Consider the following 17,124-nt stretch of genomic DNA (forward strand, 5'->3'; position numbering starts at 1 on the left):
TGTCCTATAGTTGTCTACGTGAGATGCGGTGAACCTGGGCACGACATTTAATGGGGGAAAAAGGGGAAGGTCGGTTCTACAGAGTGTTGTTTACAGACAATGGGACTAGGGAATGGGGGATTGGGGATAGTTGGGGAGTATTGGGGAAATAGGGGAATATTTACAAGTGGATATGGAGGCCAAATCCCATATCCGCAACAATATATATATATATATATATATATATATATATATATATATATATATATATATATATATATATATATATATATATATATATATATATATATAATTATATATATATATAATTCAGTAAATATATAGTAAATATAGTAAATATATTTATTTTAAAATAGTAAATACATAAATATATATATAAATATATATATATAATTATATATATTATATTATATTATATTATATACTGTATATATATATTAGTAAGGGCATTTTATGAGATATTTCACAAATCTGTTAACTAAATTGTTACCAAAACATTTCTTCACCAATATGTTTGTAAAGGTGTGTAATAACATGTGTTAAAATGTTGAAGGTCAACTCCCGTGTGAAACCCAGAAAAAAAGCTGTTGAATTCGGATACCGAAAAATTATTTTCGAGAATTTTTATTTTTTTTAATCGGCCCTTAAGTAACTTATGAGGGGTCAAATAAGGGTTTTTCATGATTCTGAGTTGATTGTTAACATTTATATTTTCACTTTTACATTTACACACAAAGTAGCTTTTATTTCACATACATATATAATACTCAAGAGTTATTTCTCATTCACAATGTCAGAAGTTTCAACAGTCATTGTCTATGTCTTCTTCAGACTCAACAACCTTGGAATGACGGGTAGATTTGCCTGCTTTATTATATTCACAGCCTTCAGCCAAATCGGAGAATCAAAAGTCACTATAGCGACCCCAGCGCGCCGTATGCACTCTTTCAGAGTGGTGAAGATGGTGTTGAGGTCATTAAGGGTCTCCTTCAATAACTGGGAGGAACTCGATCTGTGTGCTCTGTTTTGCATCATTAGCATGGATTCTCTTCATCCAGCCATTCCAGTTGGAGTGTGGGAACTCAGGATCGTTGGCTTTGATCACCCACCCCACTGCCCAGAGTGTGTCACCTGGAGTGAGGAGTGGCTGATCATGAGCCAGGGAGGAGGAAAGCTCAGCGAGGGGGAGAAACATGATCGCGTTCGTTCCTATCTGTTTCCTGTTCGTAAATGGAATAATCTTTACTTCAGTTCCTCTCAGGATCTTAGCTTTGTCGAGTGCCTTCAACTTCACCCGGGGGAAAGCTGCTGTTGTCTGTGGATCTGGCAAAGGTGGTGCCGGAGAGGTGACTTCTATCCAACCCATTGAGTGAAAGGGAGTGTTTCCGTGAATAGAGACAATGTTTACATCTATATTGTCTCCAACAAACTGAGTGACTGCATTGTTTGTTTCCCCAACCTCCATAAAGACCACCTGATCATTACTTGACAATTCACTTTCACTGGCTGGCACTTTGGCTGTCATCACTGATTGATCCTCAAGCGCAGCATCAACCGCAACCTCATCATTGATCTGTTCATCGGTTTCCTCCACAATGGTGTCAAGAGTGCCAGAAGTATCTGGAACATCATCTCCACTCCTACTATTAAGGAAGCAGTATTTGTAGTTTTGTGTCTCCGTGTAAGACTCAGTGTATCCCAGCCGGTGGAACTTGTTGAGCATCCATTTTGACCCAAATCTATGATCAAGTTGTATGGCAAGCCCCATTTGGTGTGGCAATACTCCAGACCGAGGTCGACAGGCCTTAATAAAATTCTGCCCCCAAACGGCAACTCTTTCGTCTGTCTTGACAATCGGTCTCAAGAACATCTGAAGGCTTGCAGGAACAAGTGTCAGCTGACTATCGATGTCAGTCATACTGTGTGTGGTGGGGTATGACTTTGGACCTAAATCAATCAAGGCAATATCATTGGATATGAACTTGAGTGCCGTCTTTATGATCTGAGTCTTCTCATCTCCATGGTCAAGATTAGCATGATGCCCTCGCAGAATATTGTCGGTGCCATCTTTGAGACAGAGTACATCTGCCCTTCTTTCCTGTGTTGTGAAATACAAGGTGTCTTCGTATTTCTCTAGAAGTTTTATCTTTAGCCAATGCTTTGAATAAGAAAGGCTCTTCTCTGGTGACTGATCAAACTCCTGCAGCTTTTCATGGACTTGGTCCATGTTCATTACCCCATGCTCTAATTCTGATTCTAACCATTCGCAGAATTCAATAAAAACTGCCTCTCGCTCCTCATCAATACTCCTCTGTCCTCTCTTCCTTTTTCCTTCCTCATCAGTCTTGGACAAACTGTCACCTCTCGCAAACATAAGTTTGCATCGCAAATGGTACAGTGTTTCTTCTGCTACCAAGTCGTTGATCCCTTCCAGGCGTCCAGTGACTTCAGTGCCCCAGTCATCCCCGCGACTCCGTGCTGTCTTCAGCAAGCTTGCCTTCAGTGTATCTGCAGTCAAATTATCTGGCACTCTGTATTTCTTTCTAGCTTGTGCTGGATTATTTTTGTAGAGCTGGGCTGGTTGGTTGCAAAGAATCCATACATCCTTATACAGGAGGTCAACTGACTGTGATCTTCTAGAACTGCAGCCAGTTGATGAACTGAACTCACAAGTAGTGCGTCTTCTCTTCAACTTTGATGACTCTTTCTCTGCCTTTGATGCTTGAGCTGACTTCTTGGTGGTTGCAACAAAGTTGTTGTACAGATCATTTTTACACTTCTGGTGGTACCTCAGTTTTCCTTCCTTTTGAGCCTCCTTCATACGTTCCACAACAGTAACATTTTCGACAGTTTCTGCTTGTTTCAATAAAGTTGAGTATCCCTTTGGAGTTGCCTGTATGAGCCTTTCAGCTGGTGTATCCGAGCGTGCACAGATGAAGCAATTGAGCACAGGTGGAGTAACGTCTTCATCCATATTGCTAGACTCCATGTCCTGCAAAGTAGAAAATGAGATATATTTAGAAATTATTTTTCCACAAAGGAGTGTCTGTGGTGAAATATAAATGTTAACAATCAACTCAGAATCATGAAAAACCCTTATTTGACCCCTCATAAGTTACTTAAGGGCCGATTAAAAAAAATAAAAATTCTCGAAAATAATTTTTCGGTACCCGAATTCAACAGCTTTTTTTCTGGGTTTCCCACGGGAGTTGAACTTCAACATTTTAACACGTGTTATTACACACCTTTACAAACATATTGGTGAAGAAATTTTTTGGTAACAATTTAGTTAACAGATTTTCATATGTTTCCCTTACTATATATACAGCATCTGTCTTGTCTTGTCTTGTCTTATGTTGTCACTGAACTACTCAAACTTTTGTGAAATCGTACCAAACTTCTGGTATGCACATATCTCTCCCGTAAGTATGTCCTACGGGTACGTTTTAAGAAAAAATTTCCAATTTTTTTTTTTTAAATGGGGAATTTTTTCGGGAATTTTTTTTTTTTACAACTTCAGTTTTCAACTTCAATTGTTTATAAAATGTGATATCACGTATATTACAAATACATTTGTGCAAAATAATTGTTTGAATTATGATTGGTTTAAACCATGACAAAACAGCAACTTATCATTATCTTATCATTAAATGGTACAGGCATTTATCTATATATCGACACATCTGGGCAGTGTCTGTGTTGTCATTTAACGACTCCCTCAAACTTTTGTTTCCGTGGTTGTGAAGTGTTTTTAATAATGTGGTGGTGATTTTGAATCACGTGGTGGTGAGGTATTTTGAATTATGTGGTGTTGAGGTGTTTGTAAATGACGTGGTGGTCAGGTGTTTTTAAATCACATGGTGGTGAGGTGTTTTTAAATCACATGGTGGTGAGGTGTTTTGAATTACGTGGTGGTGAGGTGTTTTGAATTACGTGGTGGTGAGGTGTTTTGAATTACGTGGTGGTGAGGTGTTTTGAATTACGTGGTGGTGAGGTGTTTTGAATTATGTGGTGGTGAGGTGTTTTGAATTACGTGGTGGTGAGGTATTTATAATTACGTGGTGGTGAGGTGTTTTTAATTATGTGGTGGTGAGGTGTTTTGAATTAGTTGGTGATGAGGTGTTTTGAATTACGTGGTGGTGAGGTGTTTTGAATTACTTGGTGGTGAGGTGTTTTTAAATGATGTGGCTGTGAGGTGTTTTTATTACGTGTTTTATGGCTGTGAGGTGTTTTTATTACGTGTTTTATGGCTGTGAGGTGTTTTTATTACGTGTTTTATGGCTGTGAGGTGTTTTTATTACGTGTTTTATGGCTGTGAGGTGTTTTTATTATGTGTTTTATGGCTGTGAGGTGTTTTTATTACGTGTTTTATGGCTGTGAGGTGTTTTTAATTTCGTGGCTGTGAGGTGTTTTTATTACGTGTTTTATGGCTGTGAGGTGTTTTTAATTATGTGGTGGTGAGGTGTTTTGAATTAGTTGGTGATGAGGTGTTTTGAATTACGTGGTGGTGAGGTGTTTTGAATTACTTGGTGGTGAGGTGTTTTTAAATGATGTGGCTGTGAGGTGTTTTTATTACGTGTTTTATGGCTGTGAGGTGTTTTTATTACGTGTTTTATGGCTGTGAGGTGTTTTTATTACGTGTTTTATGGCTGTGAGGTGTTTTTATTACGTGGTTTATGGCTGTGAGGTGTTTTTATTACGTGTTTTATGGCTGTGAGGTGTTTTTATTACGTGTTTTATGGCTGTGAGGTGTTTTTATTACGTGTTTTATGGCTGTGAGGTGTTTTTATTACGTGTTTTATGGCTGTGAGGTGTTTTTATTACGTGTTTTATGGCTGTGAGGTGTTTTTATTACGTGTTTTATGGCTGTGAGGTGTTTTTAATTTCGTGGCTGTGAGGTGTTTTTATTACGTGTTTTATGGCTGTGAGGTGTTTTTATTACGTGTTTTATGGCTGTGAGGTGTTTTTATTACGTGTTTTATGGCTGTGAGGTGTTTTTAATTTCGTGGCTGTGAGGTGTTTTTATTACGTGTTTTATGGCTGTGAGGTGTTTCGAATTAGTTGGTGATGAGGTGTTTTGAATTAAGTCGTGGTGAGGTGTTTTTAAATGATGTGGCTGTGAGGTGTTTTTATTACGTGTTTTATGGCTGTGAGGTGTTTTTATTACGTGTTTTATGGCTGTGAGGTGTTTTTATTACGTGTTTTATGGCTGTGAGGTGTTTTTATTATGTGTTTTATGGCTGTGAGGTGTTTTTATTACGTGTTTTATGGCTGTGAGGTGTTTTTATTACGTGTTTTATGGCTGTGAGGTGTTTTTATTACGTGTTTTATGGCTGTGAGGTGTTTTTATTACGTGTTTTATGGCTGTGAGGTGTTTTTATTACGTGTTTTATGGCTGTGAGGTGTTTTTATTACGTGTTTTATGGCTGTGAGGTGTTTTTATTACGTGTTTTATGGCTGTGAGGTGTTTTTATTACGTGTTTTATGGCTGTGAGGTGTTTTTATTACGTGTTTTATGGCTGTGAGGTGTTTTTAATTTCGTGGCTGTGAGGTGTTTTTATTACGTGTTTTATGGCTGTGAGGTGTTTCGAATTAGTTGGTGATGAGGTGTTTTGAATTACGTGGTGGTGAGGTGTTTTTAAATGATGTGGCTGTGAGGTGTTTTTATTACGTGTTTTATGGCTGTGAGGTGTTTTTATTACGTGTTTTATGGCTGTGAGGTGTTTTTATTACGTGTTTTATGGCTGTGAGGTGTTTTTATTATGTGTTTTATGGCTGTGAGTTGTTTTTATTACGTGTTTTATGGCTGTGAGGTGTTTTTAATTTCGTGGCTGTGAGGTGTTTTTATTACGTGTTTTATGGCTGTGAGGTGTTTTTATTACGTGTTTTATGGCTGTGAGGTGTTTTTAATTTCGTGGCTGTGAGGTGTTTTTATTACGTGTTTTATGGCTGTGAGGTGTTTTTATTACGTGTTTTATGGCTGTGAGGTGTTTTGAATTAGTTGGTGATGAGGTGTTTTGAATTAGTTGGTGGTGAGGTGTTTTGAATTACTTGGTGGTGAGGTGTTTTTAAATGATGTGGCTGTGAGGTGTTTTTATTACGTGTTTTATGGCTGTGAGGTGTTTTTATTACGTGTTTTATGGCTGTGAGGTGTTTTTATTACGTGTTTTATGGCTGTGAGGTGTTTTTATTACGTGGTTTATGGCTGTGAGGTGTTTTTATTATGTGTTTTATGGCTGTGAGGTGTTTTTATTACGTGTTTTATGGCTGTGAGGTGTTTTTATTACGTGTTTTATGGCTGTGAGGTGTTTTTATTACGTGTTTTATGGCTGTGAGGTGTTTTTATTACGTGTTTTATGGCTGTGAGGTGTTTTTATTACGTGTTTTATGGCTGTGAGGTGTTTTTATTACGTGTTTTATGGCTGTGAGGTGTTTTTATTATGTGTTTTATGGCTGTGAGTTGTTTTTATTACGTGTTTTATGGCTGTGAGGTGTTTTTAATTTCGTTGCTGTGAGGTGTTTTTATTACGTGTTTTATGGCTGTGAGGTGTTTTGAATTAGTTGGTGATGAGGTGTTTTGAATTACTTGGTGGTGAGGTGTTTTTAAATGATGTGGCTGTGAGGTGTTTTTATTACGTGTTTTATGGCTGTGAGGTGTTTTTATTATGTGTTTTATGGCTGTGAGGTGTTTTTATTACGTGTTTTATGGTGGTGAGGTGTTTTTATTATGTGTTTTATGGCTGTGAGGTGTTTTTATTACGTGTTTTATGGCTGTGAGGTGTTTTTATTCCGTGTTTTATGGCTGTGAGGTGTTTTTATTACGTGTTTTATGGCTGTGAGGTGTTTTGAATTACGTGGTGGTGAGGTGTTTTAAATTACGTGGTGGTGAGGTGTTTTGAATTACGTGGTGGTGAGGTGTTTTAAATTACGTGGTGGTGAGGTGTTTTGAATTACGTGGTGGTGAGGTGTAATCGTCCCAAACTTCCAGTCTGCACCTACCCCTCCCCTATGTGTGTGCTGAGGGGTTCTTTCTTGAAAAAAAAAACATTCAACCTAAATCTTCAACCTAAATTGCCTATAAAAATGTAATATCACAAACACAACAAATACATTTGTGCAAAATAATTGTTTGTATTATGATTGTTGTAAATCATGACAACAAAGCAACTCAGGTACAGTCATTAGCCTCAGCTAAAATAAGCCTGTTCCTCAGTAACGACGCTTGGTGAGGAGAGCGCAGCGAGCCAAGCCAAGCTAGTGTGTATATATATATATAGATATACATATACACACACACACACACACACACACACACACACACACATTTCCTGATACAGCACTGGTTTTTGTTGTGTTCTGGACAATTGTCTCATTTCTAGAACGCTCTATGTATATACACAAAGGTAACCCTGGCGTTTTGTTGGATATTATCATAATGCTAAAATGAGGTCTATGGCTGTTCACAACTAGGTCCCTGCTTCTGAACCTCTAGATGAGGTGCTTCAAAACAAAATCACCAACTTTCAGAACATTGGAGGTTGGGCTATCAATAATGAGGATGTACAAACCTGCATGGCAAAAGCTTGGTCTCTTTGCCAACATGGGGATAGTTTTGAAATCGAGCCTCCTAAAGGACCTGAAATCAAGATTATGTTGTATATTTACAGGTAATTATTCGAAGAGTATCACTACACACCCCAAAATACCATTTTGCTTGATGCTGAGCCTTACTTCATGCTGGTGCTTGGGCAAGAGGGTGTGTGATGTGGAGGGGGCAATGGCGATGATTCTCAAGTGGCGGAAATCGCCCTTCACGTGGCTGTTCACAAGAAGAGATGGTGAGGTTGTTATCGTCGTCGTCGTTGTTGTTGTTGTTGTTGTTGTTGTTGTTTTTGCATGGTGTTCCTCAGAAGACACTTCTTTTGAGGTGCTCCTGCCGCCACCTGTTGGTGGAGCAGTTTTAAAGAAGCATGGGAAAGGGGATGGAGAAAAAGTAAGTTAGGATACGAAATGCAGAAATTGTGGTGAAGATAGAAAAAATTCCACGAAATATATCTAATTTCTAGCAGCTTCATGCTACTAAGATGTACAAGGAAAACCCGATGATATTAATGGGTCTTGACCCCCATCCAGACCTCTCACAAAGGGCGCTGCAAAAACAAAATGTGCGATTCGCCCGCTAAATTAAGGGAGAAACAAACCGAGTTGAAATATTCTGCTCAAATGGCAGTTTTGGACTCAGGCAAGCCAAGTTGTTTTTTTCTTTTTTTTGTGCAATAATTGTAGCCAGCTTGTCTGGCCTGTGGGTTTGACGGCCGTGCCTGCGTGGACCATTCCAGAGATCTACTCTAACTAGCCGAAAGGCCGCGCGGTGTCAAATTCAGAGCGGCGGTGTTTATTTGTTTTTGCATACTTTGAGTGAATTTTATTCTGTCAGCTGGTGAAGCACAAATTAAGGCTCGTTGAAGGAACACCCGAAATAAACAATCTCTGCTGAAATAACCAGATAAAAATAAACCCAGCTATGTCAAGTTGTTTTGTGAGTGTGGCACTGGATCTCCGCCAGTGTGTGTGAGGACACATGGCGATGGACTCCCCCAAAAAGCTGGTTTCACTACAAAGGGTTGAAGGTGGGAATTTAGGTTTTGTCCAAAATATTGGCCTCATGTGGTTTATGTGAAATATTTGTCTGCAATAAAGTTCAGCTGGAACATCTGGCTTCACACCACCATTCCTTTGGAGAACAAAGAAGGCTGTTAAAGCACCTCTGTAAGGACAAGTTATATTATCAATATGGCCGAAGATGTGAAGTCTGGAACAGCAGTGATGACTACCAGTGAAGTATTGCTCACCTTGACCTCGACGTTACAAGGCATTCTCAATGTCCGCATTAATGGTCCTGCTCCAGATTCTGCAGAATGTCAAACTATTGTTGTTCGTTGTATCTCTCCGATGTACAACTCGCATAAAACATGCTGTGTAAAAGTTATATTTGAAAGACAGTTTATACCTTCCAGCACTTGTTTGGAGTGGAAAACCATGGTTACTTACTGAAAAAGTGATTTGGTTAAACATAGAATTTGACTTTCAAGTCTGAAAATATCTGATATATACCACCCCCCCCTTTAAGTGCACAGGATTTTGCATCAATAATTTTTTTGGGGGGGAGGGCAAGCAGAGGGGTGGGGAGGGAATCAGCCATCTATATTAGTCAGCTGCCTATTTTGTTAATGCTCCCCAACCCACCTTCATGCCTGCGGTGCTCACAAACCTTGCCATCATTAGTAGTTCCTCGTCTCTTAAAATTATTCTCAAGCATGTTAAAAAATTATTGATGAAAATCCAAGGCCTCACTGCACCCAGCACTGAAAGTCAGCTGCCTACTTCTTCAAAATGGCATTGTACTCATACACTTAACGAGAACCCTAATATATATATATATATATCTGTGCAGTGTCTGTCCTGTGTTGTCACTGAACTATTTCCTCAAACTTTTGTGAAATCCTACAAATCTTCTGGTATGCACCTACCTCTCCCGTCGGTATGTCCTAAAGCCCCAGTCACACCGGGCCTGCGACCAGATTACGACCGAGCTGCGACCGGAAAATTTTGTGAATCGCGGGCAAATCGTAGAAAGAGCGCGCGACTGGTCGCAGAGATCGTGGGTGATCGCCAGAGCAAAATCAGTCGCAGCAAGGTCGATGGTCATGTTCAAAACTTCTGACCTGCGATTCCAAATCGTAAGAGGTCGCAGACAGGTCTTACATGGTCGTACCACCAGTCGCGCATGGATGCACCACCAGTCGTGCATGATCGCGGGTCAAGTAGTCGCACGATTGGTCGTGCTACTGGGCCTGCCACCTGACGATTGGTGGTGCCACCTGTCGTTCAACCTCACGATCGGTAGTGCGAGCGTTCGCAGGTCGCCACGATTGATTGTCCGAGCGGTTGCAAGTCGCCACGATTGACCGTACGATTGGTCGCTGATCGCCACCACTATTCGCACGATTAACTATGATTGATCTTGCGATCGATCTTCTCCAATCGTTGGTGATCGCACAACCACGCGTACCACCAATCGTACGATGACCCCTAAGACCAATCACTGCTTGCGATCGCAAATGGAGAGCGTATCAAACATTGACGATTGGTCGTACCTCGGCCAGATTGACATCAATCGCACTATCCAGAAATCGTACGATCCAGTGTGACTGAGGCCTAAGGGTATTTTTTTGAAAATGATTTCCAATTTTTTTTGGGGGGGGGAATTTTTTTGGGAAAATTTATATTTTTTCAACTTCAATTGTTTATAAAATGTAATATCACGTATATTACAAATACATGTGTGCATTATGATTCTTTGAATTATGATTGGTGTAAACCATAACAAAACAGCAACTCAGGTACAGTCATTTATCTATATATCTACATATCTGGGCAGTGTCTGTTGTCACTGAACTACTCCCTGAAACTTTTGTTTCCGTGGTTGTGAAGTGTTTTTAATAACGTGGTGGTGGTTTTGAATCACGTGGTGGTGAGGTATTTTGAATTATGTGGTGGTGAGGTGTTTTTAAATGACGTGGTGGTCAGGTGTTTTTAAATCACGTGGTGGTGAGGTGTTTTCAATTACGTGATGGTGAGGTGTTTTGAATTACTAGGTGGTAAGGTGTTTTTAATCATGTGGTGGTGAGGTGTTTTGAATTAGTTGGTGATGAGGTGTTTTGAATTACTTGGTGGTGAGGTGTAATCGTCCCAAACTTCCAGTCTGCACCTACCCCTCCCGTATGTATGTGCTGAGGGGTTCTTTTTTTAATTTTATATATTTTTTCAACCTAAATTGCTTATAAAAATGTAATATCACAAACACTACAAATAAATTTGTGCAAAATAATTGTTTGTATTATGATTGCTGATTGCTGTATTATGATTTTTTTTTCCTATATATATATATATATATATATATATATATATATATATATATATATATATATATATTGTTACGGATCTCAGAGACGGCACTCCCCTTAGCAAGGGGGGGTTAATCCCCTTGGCCTGTTAAGCTGGCCGTCTCTAGTCCTGGTACTTATAACGCTCCTTTGCGGGGTGAAATTGGTCAGGGTTATTGGTCAAGGTGTTCTCCCGAATACCTTTACCAATCCCTCCACAAAGCAGGGAGACAAGTACCGCTCGAACCACGGACAAGATGGTATTTGCCGAGCGGTTTAGCAATCCGCGATTCGAGCCGTTAGCAATTGACTAACCCGATTCTGCGCGTTGGCCGAATCGTGCCACAGGTACTCAAAGGGAGACAGGACAAAAGCGGTCGGGGGAAAGAAGAAACCAAAGGTAAGAAATAACAGACATTTATTAATTATGTACACCAAAACCAAAGAAAGAAACGAAAGTAATATACACAAGAAGAAGAAGATACACAGGGCAGCCTTAAACAGTCTTATATTATACCCCAGGACAAACACACAGACTTACACGAAAGGGGAATAGCAGGCAGGAATGACTGGAAGAGGGAGAAGGTCCAGGTGGGACAGCAGGGCTGGAAGGTCCGGGCAGGGGCACAGCATTGAGGTCCGCTCCAGGTCCACGCTCCGGGCTGGAAGTGAACAGCCAGCGGCAGCTTCTGGTCTCGTATCTCACACGGTCGGACAATGTGAATAAAGCGCGGGAATGTCACCGTCAAATGGACCCACTCTCCTCCTCACAATGCTCCGTATCCTTGTCGGGTACCTCACTCATCTGCCGGATCACGTCTTTTCCCTCAACTGCTCATGAACCTTCTCACTCAACTCCTCATGAACCTTCTCACTCAACTCCCTCACTCATCTCTTCTTTCCAAGCAGTCCCTCGCAGCCGCTTTTATTGTCCGTGTAGAAATCAAGCCGCCGGCTCTGATGACACGCCTACCGGTTGGCTCACCTCGGTGCTGGTTGGTCGGTAAGGGCTTGCTGACTCCACCTCTGCTGACAAGTCGACGTGCCACACCTTGTTCTGGTGGCTCCGCCCCCTTCTTCCTCGGCTTGACCGCATGGCTTATGGCGGCGTGGTGCCAGCAAAAACAGCCCAATGCAATGGCGGCGAACGCGCTGGCAAGCGAGGTACCACAATTTGGAGAGGGAGAGCAAAATGGACGGAATGGGGCCTATCTTATTTGATTAATGCAACACAGATTCAACTATTGGGAACAGATCCTTAACTGAAACACATAATAATGAAATAACTACGGAGAGGTCCTATGGTTCGCTACGTGTTGTACATGGACTAACTAGGGTGCAATCTTTAACAAAACCAATTGATGGGGATATTTACAGGAGATCATTTATAAGGGAAACATTTGCTAAAATTTACTAGTGAAGGTTCTAAAAACCGTAACACAGCACCTGTCTTTCCTCTAGGGCCGTCCCGGCCCGAAATATCTTTACTTAATGTGACACTCAGGTGTAGTAGCCCTCTACTATTAACCTTACCCTTAAGTGCGACAGTTTTAAAACAACTACGTATGTCCCGCCTGCTACGTTGCATCCTACCAAACAGACTCACGCCCACAGAATAACCGAATTACGGAATGGTTCTCAAACTATACATAAAGCCGGTGGGGAGCATTATTTACAAAACACTAATTGGTATTTACAATGTGAACCCAGGACCTGTCATTTTGGGAGACAAAAGATCTTTTGAAAAGAGGAAGAACATGCACTGCACTGCACCGATACACCATACTCAAATGCCCGGGGATGCACAATTGATATTGCAGTGCACCCCCGAGCACAAGAGCATTACAAAGCACCAAAGCACCAAAGCACCATCCAGTGCTCATTTCACACATTTCAATTAAAAAAAAACTGTTGACCTTGTTGTCAGCTCCTGCTTCCCCTGCTCTGCTGGTCCGATGTTTCTTGCCGTTATTCTTGGTCTTGTGGCTTGCTGCCTATTTGAAAATAATAAAAAGGCACACAACGCGTCCATTTTTATTTAGGGCCAACAGGGGCCGACTAAGGGTGGTCCACCTGTATGGCAAAAGGCGCCACCTCACCGTGGTCCGCAAGCAAGGACTCTCTGGCCATCATGGCCGGTCCCAGCAGAGGGGCCAGGCCCCACCACGTGGGGTCCATCGGTGTGGTGCTTGGCCACAAAAACGTGTGGTCCATAAAGTGGTGCTAGGCTGCAGGTCGTGCGGTCCATAAGGTGGTGTATCGGTCCAGGCAGGCTGTGCAGCGGCGGCTCGGGCACACAAGTGCGGCTACCTGCGCACTCCCCCCTGGACCCAAAAGAACAAGCCGTGAATGGGGAAGGAAAGACAAAGCAAGCATCGGGGCAAGGTCGCAAGGGCACACATCAGAACAAGGAAATGCAAGGTGAGGTGCGCATGGGAGCGAGCGGAGAAAGCTCGTCTCTACCGTACCTCACTCCCCCCCCCCCCCCCCCTCCCTGTCACCTACCCTACCCTTGCCCTTACCCCGTATTTACAAAACTCTACACATTTACAAATTCGTCGCTATCGTCTTGTCTTCCCCATATCTCCCCTAATACCAAATTCGTTATCAATCCCTCTAACCAAATTTCCCATCAAGCCCAATTTCTCATCAATTCCTCCTAAGGAGGAAGAGATGGAACAAACAAGCACAATGTCACCACCACGTCATGATGTGTCTCACCATTCCAAAACATTTGCAACCAAAAAAACATGGTGTGGAGTCCTGTCAACTTGGTGAGTGGATGTAGATGGTGTGAAGAGAATTCAATCCTAACTGTACTTCTAAATGACTTTAACACCTTTACTCTACCTGGGGTCTTTCCCTGCCAAACCATTTGCCATCTTACACTATGTGGTTCTAAGAACCGAATTCCCATTGACCAGTCTGTGGTGCTCATCAATTTGGGGTCTCACTCCCCCGATTCTCCTCCCTGTGCCTTTGCACAATTTCAGGGCTGGGTTGAGTGGTTCACCAGCAGGTCTACTCACCTGCACACCTCCGCCACTGCAGTTGCCTCCGAGCTTACATGCTCCTTAACCTAACCTACCTGGGGAAGGCCCTCTGGCTCCCTTACCCCACTCGGTGCCTTCTCTGGCACTGGGCTACCCGGGTCCATCCTCCGGATCCTTGGGCCCCATTCACAACTGCACAACTCTACTGGCTCCAAGAGCCTACCTGCGGCCTCACCTGGCCGACAGACTAACAGTGGCGGAGTGCCCATTTAACGATCCACACACTAACAGGCCACACGCCCAGCCATTTCACTCCACTAATGCACCCATCCAAACACCATTCTACCACACGCAACACAGATGCCAATATCCAACCACAATTTACCTTCTCCCTCTACCTACTCTTAAACTACCCTCCCCGGGTATTCGTGAAAGGGGTCCATCTTCCCCATCCACTCCTTTCGCACCAACCACTCCACTCCACATATTCCACACTACTCACTCCACACCATCCATTCCATACTCCATTCCATATATTTCATTCAACCATTCTCCATGCTCCATTCAATCCAGACCATCTATTCCCCACTCCATTCACCCATGCTTCACCTGCACACCTGTGCCCACACACCTGGTGTCACCTGTACACCCGGTGGCACGTGCACCCGTCTTTCCTCCCAGGCTCATTCATGCAATGCAATACACAATCACAATTACTCACTCATACACTGCATCATCTAAGCTGACTACTCCCTTCTGAAACTCGCGCCCCCCCCCAGTCTTGCCTTATGCTAAGCGCTCCCACGTCATTACAATCCACTAATCTGCTACGTCCCCTCTACAGGTACATGTCGCTACTTAACCCTACAGTTACCTATGGTCATCTTTCTAAATTCTATCATTTTATCCTAACCCTCCCGGGCTAGTTTGCGCAGCCAAAATCCCATAAACTAGTGCTCATGTGCCCTGGTGGATGTGAGGGATGGTGGATTTACCATCCCTCTACATCGGGCGTCTCCGATTATCAATTTTGCCCATCCAATTTTTACCAATCAAATTTGCCGATCATTGGTGCCAATCGAATTTACCAATCCAATTTGCCCATCCAATTTGCCAATCCTATTCACTATTCCCAATTTCGAATCAAAACACTATCATCATCACAGTCCATTAAACTTGAGCCTCTCGGTACGTCCATGCATGTTCAAAGCTCGGCTTCGCAAAGCCGCGCAATGCATACGGGTGGTTTGGTCGCCTGCAGGTTAGGTCCGTCCGGCATTCGGTTCAGGGGAGGAGGTTTGGTTGGGCCAAGGTTCAAAGCACCATCCCGGCACGGAGCCTTGCGCTCCCAAGCGCGATGAGTCAACCTTGCCCGGGTGGAACGCCGCCAACACAAGGGGGCGCCGTTCCGACCCCTCCTACTTTCCCTCGAACCGGGCAGGTCGCCTTGCCTGGCAAAGCGCGGACGCGACCGTGCAGGGCGGGGCCCGGCGCGGATCGTGCACGACGCTCCGAACAGGAGCGACGTGGCACCGATCCCTGCCGGCTCCCGCAATACACAAAGCCCGGCACGGACCGGGAGCTTGCGTCGGCTATACCTCGGTCTGAACTCTATCCCGTTTAACGTCGATGCTCCCCGTACATGCTCACATCCACACGCGACCCCTTTCATACTCACAAAAGCCGGCGTCTCAGCGCCTCTCATGCATTCCACACACTCCGTCCATTCCACCACCGCACTCCCTGTTACACACCACTCCTCTCGCGCACCTTCTTGCGCACACTCGTCGTTCGCACACTTCCTTAACACACCTCCTCGTGCACCGTCTTGCGCACTCTCCCTTGGTACGTACTCCATACCACTCATGGGGGTGCACTCTTGCATCCACCCAATCACGCGCTCCGATGTGCCCTCCCGCACTCGCGCCACAACCAACCCAGGTGTGCATTCTCGCACACTCTCTCCATCCATCTCACTCTCCGTGTCACTCTCATCACACATACACTCCGACGTGCATTCTCGCTCGCACTCGGTATCACTCCCATACTCTGTCGTGCACTCTCCCTTGCACCCGGTATCACACTTGCGCTCGGGCGCCATTCGTACACGCGCGCCATTGCCATTCATAACGCGCACCACAAACCTTTTACGAGCGCCCGGGTGCCGTCTCGATCCCAAACGCGCGAAAATTCTTTTTGCGCTAAACACCTTCCCGCAAAACCTCTTAGCACCATACACAGCCCGTCTCACCTTCGGGGTTCTTCTTCTTCACTCCACACGCACCTGCAAATCTTTATAAGGGTTAACAAGCAGCACGACATCATGATGCGGGCATGGACTTGGCACATTTTCGATTTCTTCGTGCCGCGAGTGCTTTTCTAAGTCCCCGGTCTCTCCAATTTCAATTTCCACTACTATTTATTTTTCTTTATTCAGCTCGATGACCGCAGGCTCACATGAATTTGCCTTGTCCAATTCGGCGGCCGTCGGGTTTTTTCACACCCCGTGTCACGATCTCTACCCCGGTCCAATTACCTGCGCCTTGCTACGCCCAGCTCAATCCGCGCTCCTCGAGTCGCGTTACCTCGTCGCGTACCCTTGGGACCTTCTCACCCAACCCATACCCCGATTTTATGGCTACCAGTACTTGCGCCAAAAAGCTCTGCAGGTCCACAACCCCTATTTGCGCAGCGGGCATGGCCCTCGTCGCCACGTGTGAGGCGCCGCCATTTTGTGTGCCTGCAATCCCCACGGTTACACCTTCTTGAACCCCCTCTTCCACTACTCCCACTGCCTCCCTGGGGTCCTGGGTTGCCTCTAACCCCTCATTCTCCCCTACCGGCACCCGATTGCCTTGATCATCCATGGCACGATTCAAATTTAGAATTTAATAAAAATTTCGGCCGCTCCAAATTTTGACCATTTTTAAAGATGTTTCAAAAATTTTGTTCGGGTCCAAATTCCACTCCTGATACCAATTGTTACGGATCTCAGAGACGGCACTCCCCTTAGCAAGGGGGGGTTAATCCCCTTGGCCTGTTAAGCTGGCCGTCTCTAGTCCTGGTACTTATAACGCTCCTTTGCGGGGTGAAATTGGTCAGGGTTATTGGTCAAGGTGTTCTCCCGAATACCTTTCCCAATCCCTCCGCAAAGCAGGGAGACAAGTACCGCTCGAACCACGGAC

At 43.8% G+C, this 17,124-nt stretch overlaps 1 protein-coding gene across 1 annotated transcript in view; it reads right to left on the bottom strand.

Annotated features, from left to right (window-relative positions):
• Nucleotides 1-593: 593 nt before the first annotated feature.
• The window catches only part of LOC137417944 (uncharacterized), a 57,881-nt gene continuing 41,350 nt past the window's right edge, over nucleotides 594-17,124 (bottom strand). The window contains exons 2-3 of the mRNA XM_078780627.1: nucleotides 7,732-7,943; nucleotides 594-2,992 (exon numbers count right to left, since the gene is read on the bottom strand). Of these exons, the coding sequence (XP_078636753.1) occupies nucleotides 977-2,992; nucleotides 7,732-7,943 (2,228 nt within the window). The 3' untranslated portion in view covers nucleotides 594-976. The remainder of the gene's footprint in view (nucleotides 2,993-7,731; nucleotides 7,944-17,124) is intronic.

Source organism: Myxine glutinosa, chromosome 6 (genome assembly GCF_964187855.1).
Source record: "Myxine glutinosa chromosome 6, kmMyxGlut1.1, whole genome shotgun sequence".
NCBI lineage: Eukaryota > Metazoa > Chordata > Myxini > Myxiniformes > Myxinidae > Myxine > Myxine glutinosa.